Source organism: Barbatula barbatula (assembly GCF_947034865.1).
Source record: "Barbatula barbatula genome assembly, chromosome: 11".
NCBI lineage: Eukaryota > Metazoa > Chordata > Actinopteri > Cypriniformes > Nemacheilidae > Barbatula > Barbatula barbatula.
The window spans coordinates 22,183,594-22,205,095 of NC_136774.1; the positions used below are offsets into that span (position 1 = coordinate 22,183,594).

Sequence of the window (21,502 nt, forward strand, 5' to 3'; positions counted from 1 at the left end):
ATGATGTTAGATTGCAAATTGTTATATCCTAAATTAGACCATTGGCACCTTGATCCATCTGTTAGAAAGCTGGAATAAAAGAACAGCATTACAAAGGGTAAATCCCATGAGGAACCTGATGTCGCTCGAGAGAGGAATTTCACATTTCGAAGGAAGATAAACTTGAAAACATTTGATCTTTACATAATTATCACACAACTTATGATGCACACGTAAACAAAGAAATATTCCAGGCAAGTACATTGAAGGCATACTTTTATGGATGTTTATTCGTATAAAAAAAACATATTTAGTACAGCCAGGTGATAAACATTAAAATAATACAGAAATGTCTCAAGATGTTTAATTACACATTTCAACGTCTGCAACTGCTTGTTGAAAATCCTGCTTTGGTAACGCTTTGCTTGACGCATATATGTATAATGCTTTATGAAAGTATAGTTTCAATGCCTTGTAATGTCTCATAAATTGTAACTGTAACACTTATCGATTCTTTGTTACACTTTGCATTTTTAATTTGGTTATAATTCTTTACAACAAGATATAATGTGCAACACACATTATAATGAATCATGCCCTTAATTACCATTTATAATGCATTATACGTAAAGGCTCTCAGTAAAGTGTTACCCATTCCTTTAGTCTCTTTTAAAATAAAATAAGCATTGGTTGAAAACAACCAGACCAAGTACACTAGTAGACTGCTAGAATGGTAAACCAAACCAAATTAGAAGAAAATGATAACAAATAGCCAAAAACTCCACAACAATATGCCGATAACACTACGTTCTATCATAACTGGTATTTGACTCATATCAATATAACCACAGACTTTAAAAACCCTGATGAAAATTAACCATAGTTTTATTGTAGTAAAAGTGTGGTACCCATGGATTTAAGGCAAATTGGTTACCATTTTGTATAACCATGTTTTAATACAAATACCATGGTTAAACTATGGTAAAAATTGTGGTGGTTACAACCGTTTGTGGTAACCATTTGTTTTTGTTTAGTAAAACCATGGTTAATCTAAAGGGAAATACGTCATTGCGGTTTAAAAAATACTTAACATCCACCCTGCCGTTCCAGTATTTATCACATGTAACATATACATGCACAAAAACACACATACATACAAACAAACAAACAAACACCTGCATGTGCATGTGCAAACAAACGTTCTCTCTCACAAGACAACAACAACAACAACAGACACAAACATGCAATCGACACATTCGCACATGCATGCACACACAAACACACATACGCCTGTTTCAGCGACAAACGTGACATTGTGTACCAAAGCCTGACATGCATCACATTGGGAGTCTACGGGTCATTCAGATATCATGCTCATTTCAGGTCTTTGTACTGTATCTCACGCAGGATGGGCTTCAAACAATACCAGGCGATATGATTTGTCTGTCACATTACATTTTTAGTCATGTCAATGCCATTACGATGCACGCAGCTCATATATAATATAAGACATGAAATAAGTCCTCAAGCCGGCAGATGCGTTTCCATCAAAACGTCCAGGCACACAAAAGATCGAGCCATTCCATTCATATTTAATGTAATTGACATTCTTGTTTTAAAGCGACAACATCATAAACAGCTTGTTTGAAAAAAACACGAAACATTTTAAAAACTCCTAGAAAATTCGTGTTTTCTTACAGAGTAACAGAATAGACCACCACGCTGCAGTTCTGATCTGCTAGAACGTAGAAGATAATGTTGATCATCTCTAGAACATAATCTGTGTGTGTGTGGCAGGCAAACAGCTGGAGAATTGTGGGAATGCTAATGAAATTTAGCGACGTGGCATTTGACGTCATCCAAACCGAGAACATTCCCATGATCAGTGTTGCTTTTGTTTTGGTGCTTTTTGTCTGAACAGCGACATAACCTGTATTTCATGACCTTGATCAATCAATAAAAAAACACAAAAAAATCAAATTGTTATTCTTCACTAAAAGGAACAATCTGTCATCATCATCATAATCATCACGTCGTTTCAAACCTGCATGACGCTCTAGTCTTTAACCTTTCTGTGTCGCAGTTGGTCATGTGACACACACATGCACATCTTTACACTGCATACTTAAATATTGCTGAAGATAAATGAGATCTGACAGCTATTGGATGGTTGCAGAAGACTTTAAACAACTATATTTTATTGCATTTTTTGTGAAGCCTGACAGTCCGGATCATTGTTTGCATTTAAAGTGAATCACCTTTTGTGAGGAAAGTCATACAGGTTTGGAATGGGTAAATAAATGTTGACAGTTGTTTTGTTAGTATTCCTTAAGTAAACTAAATTTTACACAGGTCTTACAAAAAAGTCTAGTCTTCTAGTATACTTCTTTTAAACTAAATAATAAGAATGGATACTTGTTCTGTACTTCTCATCATTAAAATAGTATACTTAGGAACTAAAAGTGATTCCAAAGTGCTTTAAAATACTGTAGTACACATATGGGGTATAGTAGCACTCATACTTACAGTACTACTTAAAGCATTCTTAAAAATAAACGTTGTAAACCAAATTAAATGACCTTGAGCATACATTATTTGTATAGGAATTTTTAAAGGACATGACTGTGGTTGAGACCTTGATAAATCTCACCTCATAAAGATAGTCAAAAAGCTCCAAAATGGTCAGAACACTCGCTCCAATGAAAAGACCCATCTGCCCTCCAATATCACCTGCAAACACACGTACACAAAAATAAAAAATAGTGCGTAATGCAAAACTTGTTGGCTTGTTCTATTTAAACCCTGCGTCTGAAATCACCTACTTCCATACTATATAGTAGGCGAAAATCAGTCATTATAGTATGTACTAATCCTCTGTAAGCACAAAATAGTAGGCGAGAAATACCCGGATGGTCTATTGCTTCCGCCGAGATTTGTAAGTGTGTATTGAACGGACACTTCTCGATCCCATGATGCCACGGGAGCTGATCAACGGTAAAATTCAAGAGTAAATCAAATAGCGAAAAAATAAAAGCCATTTTTAAATGTAAATACCAATATATTAATTTCTCGTGACTTAATTATGTTTTATGTAATAGTGTTTTTACCAAAGCCTAACAGGTTGTTGTTAATACGTCAGAGGTCAAAGAGCGAAATGGGTCACATGATGATAAAACATGGCGGATGCAGAATGTCCGAAATGTATTCATACTACTCGTAATATACTGTATAACCCTCGGTAGGACGTTACTTGTTTAACTGTAGTATGTAATGTCACAATTTTCGACGCAGCTAACGTTTTTTTAATGCACGTTGTTACTAGGGTTGAACTTACCCAACAGACCCGCCACCTCATAAGCTTTCCTCTGTTCAATGGTTTCATAATTCAGAGCCTCAAAGAACACATCCAGCACCAGAACATTGTCACTGACAGAACAAACATCAAAACACAATATCAGTTCACATTCAAACAGACTAACTCATGACAAATCTTACATACTATAGTTACTAATAAATACATTATTAAATGTTCAAATCAACCAGCAATCTCCAACACACCGAAAGTGATGTGATAGACAACTAACAATATGTCACTTACATAACAGACCAATATATTTGTACACGTACGCTATGTATTTCTCAGATTTGCTGTATTTCTTTGCGAGGTATTTGACCGACGCTTTGCTGGGGATCTTGACGAAGGACAGCTCTTTATTGTAACGGGTGATGTTACACGGAGTCTCGCACGTGCAGTAATGGCTGTCTCCTTCAACCAGGAACTCTGCACAACCACAAGACAAACATTTCATAGCACTGTATGCATTACATTGATGGGTAACAAATAACATTTTTATATTTGAAGCCCTGACCGCTAACACAACGCTCTACCAGGCGAACATTATAACAGGCAAATGTGGTATAGAAAAAGTGAATGCAATGGGTCAGTGTAGATCTTAGTTGAGTAAAATACAGCTACAGACCAGTGAAGGACGCTTCATAACAATAATTACTTACCAAGCGCAGGATGTGCACAATCTTTATATAGTACAGGGGTGCAGTACTGAGCATCACCTACGGGGGCAGTAATGATCCCATCAGCATAAATGGAACCCACAAATACAATTCATTTACTCACTCACTCACCCTCACCTCATTCCAAACTTATTTGACTGACATTCGGGAGACTTTTTAAAGTACAATTTCTGTAGCGTTTGGCTTTCTATCTTAAAGATAAAGACAAACCGAAGTGTCTGAAAATACAATTTGTTTAAGCCTTGATGTAACTTCCACTTAATCAGAAAGTTTGTGTGGGACATATTGCGACCCGTCCAGTTTTAATAGTGTAGAAAATAGTGTTATTTTAAATAAAAATATTGTAATAGTGTTAGTATATCCCACAGTCAGATGAAGAATCAGATGAGAAGCTGAAGTGCAGGATGATGTCATCAATAAAATCATTGATATGTATCGGTGGATGTGAGAGACTGTCCTATCCAATGCTTATATATTCTAAGTGAAAATTTTAGAGCACACAAGTTTATAGATATCCTTAAGATTAACATATTTATAAAAAAAACTTTGGAGTTTCATGGAGACTTTAAAAGCAGCCATATTGCTCTTGTGCTAAATTTAGGTACAGCTTGTCAGATTGTAGAATTGCTGGAGACTGCATGTTGACTTTTCCCTGCTGGTTTCTCCAGACAGAGATTCAGATGCTATTTTAACTGGTGCTGTGACTCACCGGGCATGTGTACCATGCGACAGTTGCAGTTTTCCACCAGGTAGCGCGTCTCGCAGTCCGTGCGGCAGGCGCTGATGCTGTATGCTTTGAAGTAATCCAAGCTCGACGGGGTGGACTTACAGCTCCCCCACGGAGCAGGAAGATACATCAGCTGAACAAACACAGCTTGTGTTTAAATAAAACACAGGCTCAAAATAAACCCTCAAGATTTCCTCAACACTCACTCGCTGCTCCTGACACGATACGAAAGTCTGGAATCCAGGTGCCACTCCGAAGCCCAGCTGATCGATAAACGGGGGCTCATCCTGACTGTGGATCTGAACTTTGATTCCCGCCTCGAACGACGAGTCATCTAGGAGAGAACAAGAGCATGAGAAGACATTTTAATAGAGCACCTGATGTTTGTCTGGGATGTTTGTTCTCACTTGTTTCTCCCCACACGGGTAAATATTCGTCCTGCTGAATGTCCAGCATGATCTCCAGTCCGTTCCCCATCCCTCCTTTAACACTGATCTTTGGCGTACCGCTTTCACCGGAGTTAAATGTGTAACACTTTCCGTAACGCGTGAAAACCTGCGACACACAGAAGAAACAGTCACACTTTAAAACACATGAGGCAAAAGACTCCATTCTAAAGGCATAGTTCTCTCAATCGTTTATTCATCCAAATCTGTATATGACTCTTTCTTCTGTTGAACACAAAGGAGGATATTTTGAGAAATGTCTCAGTGGTTTTATGTTCATTTAGTGAAAGTCAATTGTGGTTATTTTAACCACAATCTATAAACCCATTTAAAGCCACACAGCCCTTGAGGATGATTTCATCTTTTTTTTTTAGGATATTTACTTGATAACCATTCAATTAATTTAGCTACAATATGCACACAATTATTCTTATGCTTAATAACCCAAATAAAATGCTAAATTGACAGATAATTATAAATTACATGAGTCGCGTAAATGACATATTATTAATCTAAATAAGCATTTTGTCGTTTGCATCAGTGAATACTGTCGGATGTTAAAAACGAAACAGTTCGTTATTTTTGTCACTTACAGTTTAAAACTGAAGCGTCTTGCTGAACAGCTAAAGACGTATCAGTAGCTCCGTCTTCTTTCATTTGATTGGCCACCTCACTTGATATTGCAATGTTGCGTTTAGTCAGTAATTTCACAAATTTTGACACAAATTCATCCCCATATCAAAGTATATCAAATAGCAGCACGTTTCTGTACAATAGTCATGCTGAAATGTATTAAAGGAAATAAAGTCATGTTGGCATGTTGTATTGTTTTCACTCAGCACTGTTATTAAAAACTCCATTCCATAAACCTGACATGAGACATAAACAATGAGAGCAGTAGGAAGAATAAAATGAAGTTCATTTCAGACCTGCTGAGGATTATTAATGGGAGCCGGTTCCTATGGAAACAGAGGACCAAATGAGAGAAACAAGGAGACACACACACAAACCTGGTGCACTATTCTCTCTCGGTTCTCTTTGATACGTTAATGAAACATTTAAAGCGTCTCTTTCTCAGCACAGAGAAATGTCACCCGTTCGTGTCTACGCCTTACTTCCTGTGACCCGAATCAAAGTGATGTACCGTGCTGTCCGCATCGGCGTCCATTAGCACTCCTACTTGCTGTAAACAAACATTGTGCATCAATGCTGCAAAAATGACCCTGCATGCATCCGCCGAGTCTCAGGAAGCCTCGTATTGACGTGAAGAGAGTGAGGCAGCACACGTCGCTTTAGCAATGTAATGACAAACACGCCTCTGAGAATACATCAGTAAAGTCCATGGATGAAGCTAATGTTCTGTAAAAGTGACAAAATAGAAAAGTTGTCTCAATCCAGTAAAAACATTAGCTATTTTATGTTTCGAGAGCTATTGTGTCATGGGTTTAAATTTTCATTTCAGTACTGGTTTCATTGTGCGCACGCTTTTTTAATAAAGAAATGTTTGTCTTCATCATTTTTTATCAAATAACTTGCTCTTTGCTGAAATGACTTTGCTTTCAGTTAATATCACCCCTACCTCATAAAGGCACTTTCACCATGCAATCTTTTTCCTAAAGATAGCGTTTTATTTCGTTATGTATCCAGTCGGACATTTGCATTTTAATGCACATTATGCATTTGACAGATACAAACCAAACTACATTTTCTGTTTTAGTATGCATGTTCCCTGAGAATCAAACCCACAACCTTTGAGCCAACTGTTGGATCGCTCTGAAATCTGACATAACGTGACTCTAAAATATTTCAATATCAGATGAAAATGGATTGCAAATTTCCTCTTGGCTTTGTTCAGAAATCGGAGATTTGGTTTGTCATTTCTGGTCACAAACCCTGTACCGTGTCCCTCTCTCCCTCTGTGATCCACTGCCTAAATCCCGTCTGTTGGTGGGTCCTCTTGAGGACAGATCTGTCTGATTTAAATCTCTGGTAGGTTTGAGAGGTGTTCACCACAGGCGATGTGAGGAACGATGAGAACAGCGGTCTAACACGACACGGATGAAGATGGATGAATGAATCTCTGACATGAGAAACAGATTATCATGTTCTTGGTCGGAAACATGAAAAACGATCCTTCCTCAAATCGAAAAAAACATGTAGGGGACAGGCACATTATTACTTTTCCAAGCTTGACAATTTTCTTGGCGCATGATGAAACTGTCAAAATATTTCACCTAATTAAATTTTAAAGAGGGATTAGACTCCTGATATCTAAGGACCAGGATATCCTTGGAGGGTGGGCATATTTGGCTTAAACTACTGAGAAGATCTAGCAATCCCAGACAAACACATAAACTATACATTTTCACATTTTAATGGAACTCTGAGAGGAATTTTAATGGGTTACAGTGTTAAAGATTCAGAGAGTCTATAAGTTTTTGATGGTCTGTGCATGATTTCTCATTGGTCCTCCCGCAGCATCCCTCTCTTCACATCCGGTGTCTCCCCGGGCAACACTCTGGAGTCCAATTAGCCGTCATGATTAGCTGTAAACATCATTTAGGTTTGGGGGGGACGTACAGATGGAAAGGCACTTTAATCACTGCCATGTGTGATTATTCATTACACTATAATTTATTCATCTAGCCACTGAAATTGTGAAACATTGTCTGTAGTCGTTAAGAGAAAAGTCTCAGTGCAAAAAAAAGGAATGGCACGTATGTTTTATATGTTCCTCTCTCACACACATCATCTTTGAATTTTTATGCTGGCTAGAATATTCACTGTAAAAATAAATCTTTAAAAAATTGAACTTTTATGTCAACTGGATTAAAATTATATTTATAGGAAATTACAGGATATAAGGATAAATAGTTTCCCCTGTGTTTCTTGTTAACTTGCTGTCTTTTTGTGTAATTTTACAGTTTTTGACCGTATTTCAAAGATAAACGGTAAAAAAAAGTGTATCTTGTAAAACACGCCAGACATTAACGGTAAAATAACAGGTTTTCCCTGTATAATTAACAGTGTACATGGGAAATTCTATAAAACAACATTTTCACAGTGTAAAATTGTGTGTTAATTCAATTAATAATTAGTTAACTCACTGAATTTGATGCAAACTCGTTGTGTTGACTAATATTTTAAGTTTTAACTCAAAATTAAGCCAAACAGGTAATTTAAGATGCACTTTTTAAAGTTGAACCAAAAATTATTTAACAGTGTTGTGGTTTCGAAACGAAATTTCACTTCAATGGTTAGAGATAGATGCTGTCACGGTTTGTGAGGAGAAGAACCCAATTGCAGGCAGACGCGGGGATGAAGGGGTTAACAAAGGGATTTTAATAATATTAAACAGAAAACAAAAACCCACGAGGGGGTAAAACAAGACAGGAAAATAATGACAACTAGGACACAGATAAACTAGACTGGAAAAAATAAACACTAAGGACTAAACTAGACTGACTCACCAAACTACAAAGAACAAGAACAAGAACAAGATACTGGGGAAAAACTAGACTCAGCAATCACGAATGAGGTACAACTACAGGGTACAGCAAACACGACCAAGGTACAATATACAATGAACGAGCACAGGACAATGAACACGAGGATGTTTTATAGGGGAAACAAACACAGGATAATTGACAAGGGTCAGGTGCGGGTAATGAAACACTCAGGGAAGGTTAACGAGGAAACGAGATGGCGGGAACAAAGACACGGACCAGAGAGAGAGCATAGAAAGCCGATAGCCAACATCTCTCTCTCACATGAAACACAAGACTTTGTCATGAATCTGCCTCAAGACCAAGAATAGACATGACATGAAGGCAGATTCATGACAAGATGCCACAGGATACAAAATATGGCCTGAAAAAGAAAAGATAAAGTAAATTATAATTATTAACCCCAGTTGGACAGCCTAAATATTCTAAAATATCTTTAGTAGGACGTAACTAGCTTGTAAACATACAGTAACAAACCTACATTCTTTGGTAACAGGGTTGAATTGTTGAGCTTGATTTTAAACATCACATTTCATGCTCTGTTCATTTTGTTAAATAATAGTTTCAGCAACCTAAACAAACTCAAATAGTTTTCACAACATGTGATGTGTGCCTCTGATGTTTTACAAATAATGGAGTGCCAAACACACTGGGAGAATATAAAGAGCAGTTGAGCTGAAAGACTTCAACGTACAGACATAAAACGCAAGATTCAAATGTAAAGCTGGCCACGAAGAAAGACATGAGACAGGCCATCCCCGAACCTCCATTTAAACTGACACAAAGTCTGGTGCACTTCACAGACTTATTTTTTCCCCAATGCACTGACTCCGTGAAGTCAGAGATAAAGAATAGCACATCCCAGACACTCTCTCACACTTCACAGCAAATCTAATATTTAACACTGACCTATTTTACAGGCTGCAGGGCGTTTCGGACGAGCTGGAAATTTAAAGCCTGGAGCAATAGCAATTTTAAGCTCTATTCGAAAGCCTCGCATGGAAGGTGAGCAAAAATTATTAGGAAATAAGAAATCCCGCATTATCTGCCAGACTCCTTGCTCATCAGGGAACTACCTATGCTTCAATAAACACATTTATATTTAGAGATGTAAAAATCCCTGCACAATATGCTCATGTTGGCATTTGGGTAAGTAGGACATTAGTACCAACACACACACAAAGGACTTCAGATGCTTCAAACAGAGACGGGGGAGTCGGTTCCACATGTCGCCATGGAAACTTGGAGAGAAACACTGTTACATCACCAAAAAGCCACATCTTAGCATCCTTGTCTTTATGGTTTCATGGTGAAGCCAAGCTTTTATGATCACTTTCAGTAATCAGTCAATACTCAGATCTCCACTTACAGATTGAGGTTAAAAGTTTAACGCTCTTTTAAGTCGTTAAGATGATATCGAAAATGGTCAAGCAAAGGCAAGATAAGGGATTTAGTTCTTATCATACTGTATAATTTGAAATCAAACACAAAAAACATACTGGCTTTTTAACATTTTAAATGGCCTTGAGGCCCAAACAAAAACCTTTTTATTCAACCTTTACCAAGTTCATTTCCAAGTAAAAACACTCAAATAACTTTAAAAGTGTTTCAAAGTTAGTGTGAAGGAAGCAGGCCATCGTTACACATTCTACCACCCTAGCCCGTTAAAAAAACCTTTTGGTGTTTTTTTATGTGTTGTACAAAACGATTTGTAAAACTACACAACTGTTAACTTCATTCCAGTGGTAAAAAATATAGAATTGCCAAATATTACACCCCTAAACGTGTCAAAAAGCTGAAAGACAACCGAGAAGATGCTCCAGACCCTTCAGCACCTTGGAGAGCTCTCTAATAAATAAAAGCTGCGATGCAGAAGCACAGGACCTCAGTGAAAACTGTTTGATGTTTCCCTAAAGAATCTCACCACACTGAAGTCTTCAGGACTGCACGGAGAGCCTCTGTACTGGCAGGACAGCAGCATGTCTCTGATGTCATGTCCTGTTCTGTTATAGAACTCCAGCATGTTGAAGGGCCGTGCCTTGAACTCACGGAAGTCTGCTTTTCTCTTAAGGACCTCCAACACACTTTCTTCAACAAGGTGAGCGTCCCGAATTTCATGTCTATGGAAAGAGAGAAAGACAGCTATATAAATTATGTTATTATTTATCTGTGTCTGTCTTGTATTAAGAGTCTAAAAAACTAGCTTGAACTTGCTAAAGTTGGTTTCTACTGTTCATGGTTTTACAGGTGTTTTGGGGCTCTTATCAGACGGTCACACAGATAAATCAGTTGAAACCATATTATTCCACCAAACCAGCTTTTTGTTTGCTTTTGTTTTATTTAACTTTAATAAAGTCTAAACCAGTTTTATTAAATCCCTATTGACAGTGCATTTGATTCTTATAATGTAAACCAAAATAATGACACAATGATCATTTTAATGTATTCATTTTTATTAATGTATTAATGTAACGCAATTATTTCAGATTATGCTTTCCTTTAGCTCAGTGGTAAGAGCATTGAGTTAACAGCGCAAGTTCGTAGGTTCGATCCCAGGGGATTGCAAGTACTTAGACACAAACGTAAAGGATAATGCAATGTAAATAACTTTGGATAAAAGCGTCTGCCAAATGCATAAATGTAAATGTAAATAACCGCAATGATTGTAAATCTTTAGAAAACAAGGTTGATCTGCACTCACTTTTACGTTAAAATGACATTTCTTTATCACTTGAGCTGTATCAGGTTTGTACATTTTGTGTATAGAGATCTACACAGGTCTTTTCTGTTAAGGTCACTCTGTAGGGAATGTTACTAGTTATTTACAGAATTTTCACATTTCGTAATGTATCTTTATTTTATTAATAGATTAAATGAATTGTAATTAATCGTTATAATTGTCAAAGCCTTTAAACAGACAATTAATCACCATTATCGCAATTATTTAATAGAAAATTAATCGTAAGCCAGATTTCATCATAGGGACAGTCCAAAATACAGCAGAAGTCTGTTATACTTAAACTTAAATTTGACATACCCTCAAGAAAAGAAACGGTTGAAACGCAGAGCGCAGAGTATTGCTTAGAAAGAGAGCGATGGAGAGAGAGAGAGCCCCACTGTGCAAGCACTTGGAATGCAGAAGCAGGCGTGACTGGAGTCCAATTCAAACCCACATCACATCCCAACCGCTGGGTGTTACACTGCAGTAACTAAATCACGACTTTCTGCATTGCCAAGTTGAAGCCGATACTGACGGCTGAGCCAAAAATCACATTTCATTAAAAGATCTTAACATGGAAGATTTAACTCAGCAGCCCAAAACCGACACATACCATCTGTCGCCTCTCTGTGTTACACTTTTCTCAATGAAAAAGAAACAGTCAGGATACTCATAGGGATTCAACAAGCTAGCCATAAATAACAGAAACCCGTGATTCCGCTCTTTTTAATAATCCCTCACTTATCATTTACGGAGGCCAGGAGGATACAGTCGACCTGGTGACTCACTCTCATTATTAGAACTTAACAGCAGCACCTGATCCGAGTTCACCCACCTCGAGTCCAGCAGCGTCAGCAGCTCCCCGGCATGGAACAGGTCGTTGCTTGAGATTTTGCTGAAGCGGATGAAGTTGAGATTGCAAAACGTCACAGCGGGGAACACCATTACGGGAGTCGCGATCTCGTCCAACTTGGTGACGTGAGGGTATTCCAGGTAAAACTGAATCCGATCGATGCAGACGTACAGCAGGAAAGTCAAAGAGCTGAGGAAGAAAACGACCCACAGGCAGCATTTGGCCGTTATCTTCTCATAGGAGAAAATGTGAGAGATGCCGTGTAGAGTCGAAGTGTGAGCGAACACCTGGAGAGGTGGAGGATGCTCGTAGTCAATGTCCATATGTTCCACTTTAAGATCCATTACGGATGTCTTCATGGGAAAGGTCTTCCTTTTCCGGTCTTGTGGCTCGGGTGGCTATGATACTCTCCCTAAGGAGATAAATATTCAGATTTCAGTTTCGTTATTATTTTAGTTTAAAATTAGTTACTCAGCAAAAATGTAAAAATGTGCAGCTTGGTTGGGTAGAGCATTCCATCAACAACACAGACTGACATGTAGAACATAATAGTAAGTCGCTTTAGACAGAAGCATCAGCCAAATGCATACATGTTAACATGCACAATGACTGGATTCGTGCAGAAGAACGAACTAAAGATATCGATTAAATGCAATCATGCAGTCCATAAGTGTATCCAAGCAAGGATCTGAACAAAGGCTGTGGATTGAAACCTCACAGGGATTCATTATCATTAAATCCTTGATAGTGAATCAAGAGGAGAAGTTGTAACCTCAGGTCAGTCCAGAAGGAATATCCGTAGGTCACTTTGTATAACAGGATCTAACTAGACACAAGGTCCCTACTGTATATATATATATATATATATATATATAGAGAGAGAGAGAGAGAGAGAGAGAGAGATAGAGAGAGAGAGAGAGAGAGAGAGAGAGAGAGAGAGATAGAGATAGAGATAGAGATAGAGATAGAGATAGAGATAGAGATAGGGACGTGGATGTATTATAGATGAAGAGTGTAATTTTCTACCCACGCCAAGTTCCCAGTAAGGCTTTATGTCTGGATAACTGGATCACTACATGCACATGCACAAACATTACAGATGGATTAGTGTCCTGAATGTGCATAAATCAATAGATCATCATTAATGTTTAACAACCCAATGAAACCCATCAATGGCAATCAATAAAAACTAAAAAGTCAATCATCCTGTACATTACAGTAGAGATGTGTGTGAAGTGTCCAGACAATAATATCACAATGCAAAACCAGCTGCTCCATCATTTTCTTTACGCAAAATGTATATTCCTGGGGTACAATATGACCCCGACACGTTATCCAAAATACAACAAATATCACATGAACAGTGACAATTCGATACATTGTAGCGCACATCAAATCGGCGGCGATTGAAGAAGAAAGTAGAGCGCGCATCTCACTTGTAGCGCGCGATGCGATGCGTTTACCTGAAGCGCTTTAGATAGACGCTGGGCATGACAACACGACCCAGTTATCCACAATGTATAATTCTGCACAATCAACATTTCCTGTCTTCCATCCGACGTACTGCTGGAAATCCATGTCTTGAAATGATTCACGAAGAGCGTGACAGTGAAGAGCCAGTACGCGTCTGGTGTCTGAACTGAAGCCCGATCCTAAAGCTTTCATGGCCGAATGATTGGGGGAAAGAGAGAGAGAGAGAGAGAGAGAGAGAGAGAGAGAGAGAGAGAGAGAGCAAGCGAGAGACTGAGTGAGTTTTGTGGGCGTGAACCTCTAGTTAGTACGCTAAAAAGCCTACCAAAAAGTATCATGGTGTTATGTTTTAAAACCATCTCTCTCCATTTATTTCCTCGGTCGTGCACATCTGGTTATAAATGATGTCATCTTCATTCTGAAAATAAAAACCAACACCAACATTTCACATTCAAAACTATTTTAAAATAGGTCTGGTCCAATTAACATCACGTGGCATTTCGGTCACATGTGCGCATATGCAAATAATCATTTGTAAATACTGGGTATTGTTGAAATGCATCGGAAGAGAAATGGCCACATCAAACTGACAGGTTTATGGCTCTGCATATGCCATCACACACACAGACTCTAATCCTGTCTCGTGTGGTTAAGAGAAAGTATGGCATCCTTTTTCTGACTATGAAACAGTAGTGCAATCTTTTACGCCATATATCAGGACAACCCTGGTTACATTTATTCTTATTCATTTTTAATATTTGTACATATTGTTGTTACTCAGACAAAATATGTCTAGTTCATTGTTGACCTATTTGGTTTTTAAATCGATACAGCCATAAAAGTGACACGTAACAAAGACACCATTCTATTTGTCATGTATGTTCATTATCTCATATATACATACATTTATATATGAAGAGTTTGGTTCCAAAATGAAATAACTCTATCGTGTTTAATTGTTTTAGTGTATTTTTTAATATAGTGTTATTATGGCTCAAAACAAACCAACTCCAGTTTGTTTGATATTAATTGTTTTATTTTATGTCATAGTAGAATGAGCTAGCTTGTAAACATAAATGCCTATTAAAACAACAGCAACAAACTGGTTTGGTAACAGGGTTGTATAAATGCATGTATATATGAGATAATGAACATAATGTGTGCGTACGTGTGTGTGTGTGTGTGTGTGTGTGTGTGTGTGTGTGTGTGTGTACAGTAACATCACACACATGAACACAAAACCCTGTTATATGAGAATCTGGAATAAATGTCTGAGCTTAGAAAATGCATCATGCTTCTTTGCCTCCACGGTGTCTCAACGCTGTCTCTGATGCATTGCTACACTACACCTATATATTTTTTCTTTTGATTTGGTTGAATGCCCAGACGTTGACTCACATGGGGCCGCTGTACTAAAACAGATATGTTTTAAAAAATGAGTTAAGATGGGATGACTATAACTACTCTCCAGATCCGTTCTTATTATCGAATGGTGTAATCCTGGGACTTTATATTCCAGCATATAGTATATTTTTTCTATTATTTGCACTGCATCTGATTTGTTCAACTACTTGTCATATATAGAAACCAGTACTACAAAGCAATCAAAATTCAAAATTTTGGCAAGTGTATGAAATCATGTTTATTACTAACTTTTACAGCACAGGTAGGAATTCAGACACGGGAGTCAGCGTGAGCAGATGAGGGGGGATCACAGAGTCTTCCAATGAGCAAAAACAGCAGTGGTATTCAAACCTGAGACCCACGAGAGAAGGCACAGATGTGGCAGACGGTCGCTACAGAGGTTTGGGGTGAGCTCTGTTTTGCGATTCTGAGATGGATGTTTTCGATTGGCTGAGTGGGAGGAGCAAACCTCAGCCCTGTTTTCCCCGGGGACCACCATGTTTGCGTCGACAAGAGCCCAGGAGTGTTTCCAGAGCCAGCTTCACGAATGCCTGAAAATTATTGCTTCTCTCCCTTCTGCTCTCCTGTGAGGTAGACAGATATGTTGACAGGAACCATATAATAAAATAGAATTATCCCCCATGTCAGAGAGAAATGAGTGAAGATATTCTCCCTTTTATCTCTTCCACACTGAATGTTGACAGTCTATAATAATATCACATGACAACCAAGGCTTATTAAACTTGTATCATTTGCTTTTACATTTACATTTATTCATTTGGCAGACGCTTTTATCCAAAGCTTTTGGCATTGTTTTACCCCGTCGTTTATCAGAACAAATCAGTGACACTTTTTTAGCTGCAAGCCGTCATTGAATGAAATGCATAAAGGTTTTATTTGTCAGTCTGTGACTTTCATATGCAAAGCCTCATTTTACACGTCGGTCCTACATTGGTCAATATAGTCACCTCCTTGCTTTTTGGTGTCATCTCCTTTCTGATCACCTTTCTTCGGCTGTTCCTTAGGACTCTGAGGTTGCTTAGGACAGGGAGACAAAATACGTTTAAAAGAAAGTTTCAAAGATATTAAAAGATTTCAGTACACACGTAAATGGCTTCAGATTGTAATATGGTGGGTTTTTTTAAAACACAAAAATATATGAAAAATCATCAAGAAAGGTAGATTAAACAGGTTTGTTTTCTTAAATAAAACATATTTTTTATTTGTTATTTGATAAATAAAAACATAAATGTATAGATTTTTACCTTTGTGCTGGATTTCTTGTCAGTCTTATTACCTAAAAAGATCATTCCATTTTATTTCCCTGCAGAACGTGCTTCATTTCCATTTGATTATACAAATGCCTTTGTCAAAATAACTCAAAATGATGATTTAATAGGCCATATTTTTGTCTTACAGTACACTCATTTAATTTAAAAACTATTCCCCTCATATAAATACAACCTATCACTCAATATTTACCTTTTGTTCCAGGCATGTTGGCTGTGCTCCAAAGTCCTTGTGTCCTTTTAGAAAAAGCAGTGCAGAGTGGCGGACGGGGCTCTTATTTATGGCCAAGGGCCCTGAATGGGTACATGTACTGGGCCCCTTCGGGAAAGAGCAGCAGAAACAAGCAAAGAGCTCCGTCAGCTTTGGCTCTGCAGTGGGCCTCTGCTGAGCTCTGGTGAAATCCTGTGCCATATGATCTATTGTATAGTTAATCCGTTCATTTAGCTGAATAAGATAAATGGTTCTATGGTAGGCCATAGCATTTCCCCCATACACATTCATATTTCTACTCCGATTTTGTATATTCACGTTTAAAATGTATAATGAAATGCGTCCACAGTCTCTGAACTAGTTTATCCAATAAACACAATGTTTTCTCTCAGGTTTAGCTTTAATGAAACAGAGACCAAGCATGTAATAGATAGATACTAAGAAGACAACTTACATATGACAACCTACACCTATAAAGGAAACAAATCACACTCAGTCATACACTTAAAAAATCATGACTTATTTTTGAATATGAACGTTTTGCTTTTAAACATAAAGAAATATGTTTGCTGTTTATTGAATCTAGATAGAAATAAACAATCAGTTAAAAAGCACTTATATTAAATGAAGCTGCAGTACATGTCATGTAAGATTTGTTTGACTTCAGTGCAAATTGCAAACAAAAATATTTCAAAATTGTTTACATGAAGTTCTAGACACGCAAGCAGACCTATTGAACTATGACATTGAATTACCGCGAGAGAAGAAAGCGCTCTATGCCTTAAATGTGCTCTCGCGGTACTTGTCATGTCTGCGCATCGCCGCATGAAGTCACGCACCGCAGAGGCGTCGTTGATAGGCGGGTCGGTCACATGATAGCGACAGTCCTGTCAGACAGAATGAACCGGTGAAAACGGCGCACGGTACGTGTCTTTAAATAGTAAAATCACACATTGACAATGAACTGAATAGAGTCAAATGTGCTAAGAAATAACATTGTAAAAATATTGTAGCTGTTTGGTGATTGGCACGTTTTCTTTGGTGTGTAATTCAGCATTTATTGCTGTTGTTGTTAGCTTATTTGCTAGGCTGCGGCTAATGGTCAAAATTATGAATGCGATGAATAAATGTGTCGTTTTTAAAGATATGTCATATTATTGGGATCCGCGTGAAATATCGTACTTGGTTTAGTTTATACAACATAACGTTGGTGTATTTTGTATTTTACAGACCTTGTGTTTCCTGCATCTGTGTGTTCGTGGATCTCATGGCTGCGGTTTGGCAGCAGGTGTTGGCAGTGGACGCAAGGTATGTCTAAGAAACTGCATGTGAATGTGACTTAAAGGTCCAGAAACATTTTTGGGGCATTGAATGAGCAAATCTGCACTTGATGCACTGACATCCTCAGTAGTTTATTTTTCCTTTTTCATTCACTTTTTCATTCTCTTTACTCATCTCTCTCTCTCTCCCTCAGGTACAATGCTTACCGCACACCTACGTTCCCCCAGTTCCGCACGCAGTACATCCGCCGGCGCAGCCAGCTGCTCCGCGAGAATGCCAAGTGTGGCTTTGAGCCTGGACTGCGCAGGCAGTACCTGCGTCTGCGCAGCCAGTTGCTCGCCCTGCGTTACGGGCCTCTCTCAGAGCAGAGCAGCTTCAGAGCCAGCAGTGTGCGCAGTTCCCGCACCACACTGGATCGCATGGAGGTTAGGTCAACTCAAAAACGGGGAAGAGGGTTTCAGAAAGACACCGATTAGGAACTCTGGGCTGAAATAGGCCCCGCAAAATTAAAACAGGCAGAAGGCAAAAAAAATAAAACGTCTATATATTTCTCGATATAAATAGAAATCCAGATCCAGGTCAATGTGTTGTGTGAGAGCTGCAGTGCATGTGAATTGTGAGCTCTTTGTGCATGATGGGCTTCATGTGTTTGTTGTAGTGCTGAAGATCGTCTCATCCATTTCTGTTTCATCCTTCCAGACCCTTGCCCTTTTTTATCTTTCTTCTCTGTCTTTTTAAGGACTTCGATGAGGATCCCAGGGCTCAGGGTGCCAGAGGTCACCGGAGATCAGTAAGCCGAGGTTCTTACCAGCTGCAAGCCCAGATGAACAGAGTAGTGTACGATGAAAGGTAAAAACGGAATCTGGTTGGTAAAGTCACATTTGTTAGAATGTTAGAGGTGGTTGCTTTGAGGAGTGGTCGTTTTTGTGTTTCTTGTGGTTGCCTTAAGAGAGGCTTGAGGTTACCTTAAAAAGTTTTGTTGATATTTCATGTGCCAGGCCTCCAGGTAGTCTGGTGCCCACCTCAGTGGCCGAAGCCAGTCGTGCCATGGCAGGTGACACCACCCTTAGTGAGAACTACGCATTTGCTGGCATGCATCACATCTTTGATCAGCATGTCGACTCAGCTGGTGAGGGTGCCATTGATGACACAGCTAATTTCCATACGATTACAAATATCCACTGTTGATATAAGATGCTGTAAGGTGTTATTTGTTTTCCTTCATTACATCTTGGAATTAACACCTGCAGTCAACACGGTTTTATTGATAATGTTCCCAGATTTCCCAGAGTTTACTCTCTACTATTTTATCTTCTTAGTTCCACGGCTGCAGTTTGCCAATGATGACAAACACCTTCTTGCCTGCTGCTCATTGGATGGAACGTTGTCAATCATGACACTCTCCCCGCCTCCACCGACTGTAAAGGTGACGCTGAAGGGTCACGCCGGGCCCGTCCTGACTTTGCCTGGTCGCTTAGCAATGACATCATTGTGTCCACTTCAAAAGACGGCACACTGCGTATCTGGAACACAGAGGATGGGCGCTGTATCCGAGAGGTGGTCGACCCAGAAGGAAGCGAACTCCTGTGCTGTACTTTTCAGCCCATGAACAACAACCTCACTGTGGTAAAGCACATTAAACATATAACTGTTTCTTATTAAAGTTGTTTTAACAGAGTATGTAACAAAAACAAAACCCCAACAAATGTTGTGTTCACAGGTTGGTAACAGTAAACACCACCTGCAGGTGGTGAACATCTCCACTGGGAAGAAAGTAAAAGGAGGCTCCAGTAAACTCACCGGTCAAGTTCTCTCGCTCTCATTTGATGCGCCAGGGAGAATCTTGTGGGCTGGTGATGACAGGGGAAGCATTTTCTCCTTCCTCTTTGACATGGCCACAGGTATGACAATACCGCCAAATGGGCCTTATGGAATCTAGGTTATTTTAGGTTTGGTAAAACATGTTAAAAAGCGTTTTACATATTATCGGTAATAAAGTAGATGTAAGGATCTGTTTTTTCAGTATGTGAAGTTGAGGTTTCTCTTCCATAGGAAAACTGACAAAAGCTAAAAGGCTAGTAGTGAATGAAGGCAGCTCAATCTCAAGTATCTCAGCACGCTCATGGATCAGCCGAGAGGCACGGGACCCATCCCTGCTCATCAATGCCTGTGTCAACAAAGTTCTGCTGTATAGGTCAGAAAGAACTTTTACTAAATTATATGTATTTAAGAGATAAATGAGCATACTACAATGCTGGGGGAAAAAGTTGGGAAAATTGTTAAAAATCCATGTTTCCAGCCATAAAATGATGCAGGGTTCTCACTATGACAACCATCTCAATTTCAACAGTGACTCTTGCATATAGGTGGGATTGTCGGTCCCAAATCTTTGTAAATTAGTAGGTGGTCAGAGGTTTATTTAGATTTATTTATATATATATACTGAACTCTTTGTAAGTTGCTTTGGATAGAAGTGCCTGCTAAATGACTAAATGTATATATATAAATATATTTATTAATTATTGATGAATTGGTTTTCACAGGGTTGTGGATAATGAGGGAACTTTACAACTAAAGAGGAGTTTCCCCATCCAACATGGATCTCAACTTCTACACAGCATCTTCTGTCCCCTCATGTCCTTCAGACAGGGAGCTTGTGTTGGTAAGACTTATCTAATATAAGTGTTTGGAGAAACATTTGTTTTATTAACGTTTACATAAACTTAACAGCTGAAAATACACAACTTGGTCCGTTTTAATAAAGTTACATTTAATGTTTATAACGCTTTCTCTTATGTAGTCACTGGCAGCGAGGATGCTTGTGTCTACTTTTTTGATGTTGAGCGCAACACTAAGGCTATCGTTAACAAGCTGCAGGGCCACAGCGGGCCCGTCCTGGACGTCAGCTTTAACTGTGACGAAAGCCTTCTGGCCTCCTCTGACGCCACCGGAATGGTGATCATCTGGAGACGAGAGCAGAAGTAACCTTAGCAACTCCGAGCTTTCGCTACCTTAGCAACAGCCTCTTACATGCGGGCTGATTTGAATCATGTGCAATTAAACTCCAGATCTCTACTGTAAATGTAATGGTGTATTGTTTTCTTTGCGTCTGAACTAACTGACAATTAAGGGACCGTGTGCTCTGTTATCTTTGTTTTGGGACAGACTTGACTATTTTTGTTGGTTTAGGATGTGATGCTTGTTTGTGCTTGTCAGTGCTTTGCAGTCAAAATGTTTAACTTAAATGAGAGAGGGGGTTACTGTAATCATTTGTTTGCATTGCGTGACTTTGTGAACCGTATGAATGAAAGTGTTTGAGGCTATAGAAAATGTCACTGAAATGTATTCGCTTGCACATTAACACTACTGTATTTATGCCTTGTCGAAATTTAATAAATATCAGACTAATTCAATAAATATCAGACTAACTAAATATACGCTGTAATTTGTTATTTACATTTATTTATTATCAGCATTAGTTACATTTAAAGAGCTTTGCCAGATTGGGAAGTTGCCCAATTGAAAAATCTTGTTTTAACGATGTTTGCCATTTTGAAAGGAATCCCAACACCTTGATTAATTCAT

At 38.6% G+C, this 21,502-nt stretch overlaps 2 protein-coding genes across 3 annotated transcripts; one reads left to right on the forward strand and one right to left on the reverse strand.

Moving 5' to 3' along the window:
- Window positions 1-239: 239 nt before the first annotated feature.
- asic1a (acid-sensing (proton-gated) ion channel 1a) lies at window positions 240-16,679 on the reverse strand. Of its 2 annotated transcripts, XM_079467290.1 has the most exons (13): window positions 16,619-16,679; window positions 16,402-16,433; window positions 16,105-16,174; window positions 12,245-12,674; window positions 10,615-10,810; window positions 5,146-5,293; window positions 4,945-5,072; window positions 4,721-4,871; window positions 3,994-4,050; window positions 3,607-3,760; window positions 3,314-3,405; window positions 2,630-2,709; window positions 240-1,923 (listed from the first exon to the last, which is right to left on the reverse strand). In XM_079467290.1, the coding sequence occupies exons 4-13, from the start codon at window positions 12,619-12,621 to the stop codon at window positions 1,804-1,806; spliced, it is 1,503 nt and encodes a 500-aa protein (XP_079323416.1). In that variant the 5' UTR covers window positions 12,622-12,674; window positions 16,105-16,174; window positions 16,402-16,433; window positions 16,619-16,679; the 3' UTR covers window positions 240-1,803. The 2 variants fall into 2 exon arrangements, with proteins under 2 accessions (XP_079323416.1, XP_079323415.1); XM_079467289.1 differs by lacking the exons at window positions 16,105-16,174; window positions 16,402-16,433; window positions 16,619-16,679 and adding an exon at window positions 13,726-13,910 and having other exon boundaries at window positions 245-1,923.
- Window positions 16,680-17,478: 799 nt separating this feature from the next.
- wdr13 (WD repeat domain 13) lies at window positions 17,479-21,347 on the forward strand. Its single transcript, XM_079467291.1, is given in 11 exon segments — window positions 17,479-17,559; window positions 17,867-17,944; window positions 18,111-18,342; window positions 18,657-18,766; window positions 18,916-19,046; window positions 19,237-19,359; window positions 19,362-19,543; window positions 19,638-19,818; window positions 19,970-20,111; window positions 20,461-20,579; window positions 20,718-21,347. Coding segments are annotated over 10 exon segments (1,446 nt in total). The 5' UTR covers window positions 17,479-17,559; window positions 17,867-17,903; the 3' UTR covers window positions 20,903-21,347.
- The last annotated feature ends 155 nt before the right edge of the window (window positions 21,348-21,502 follow it).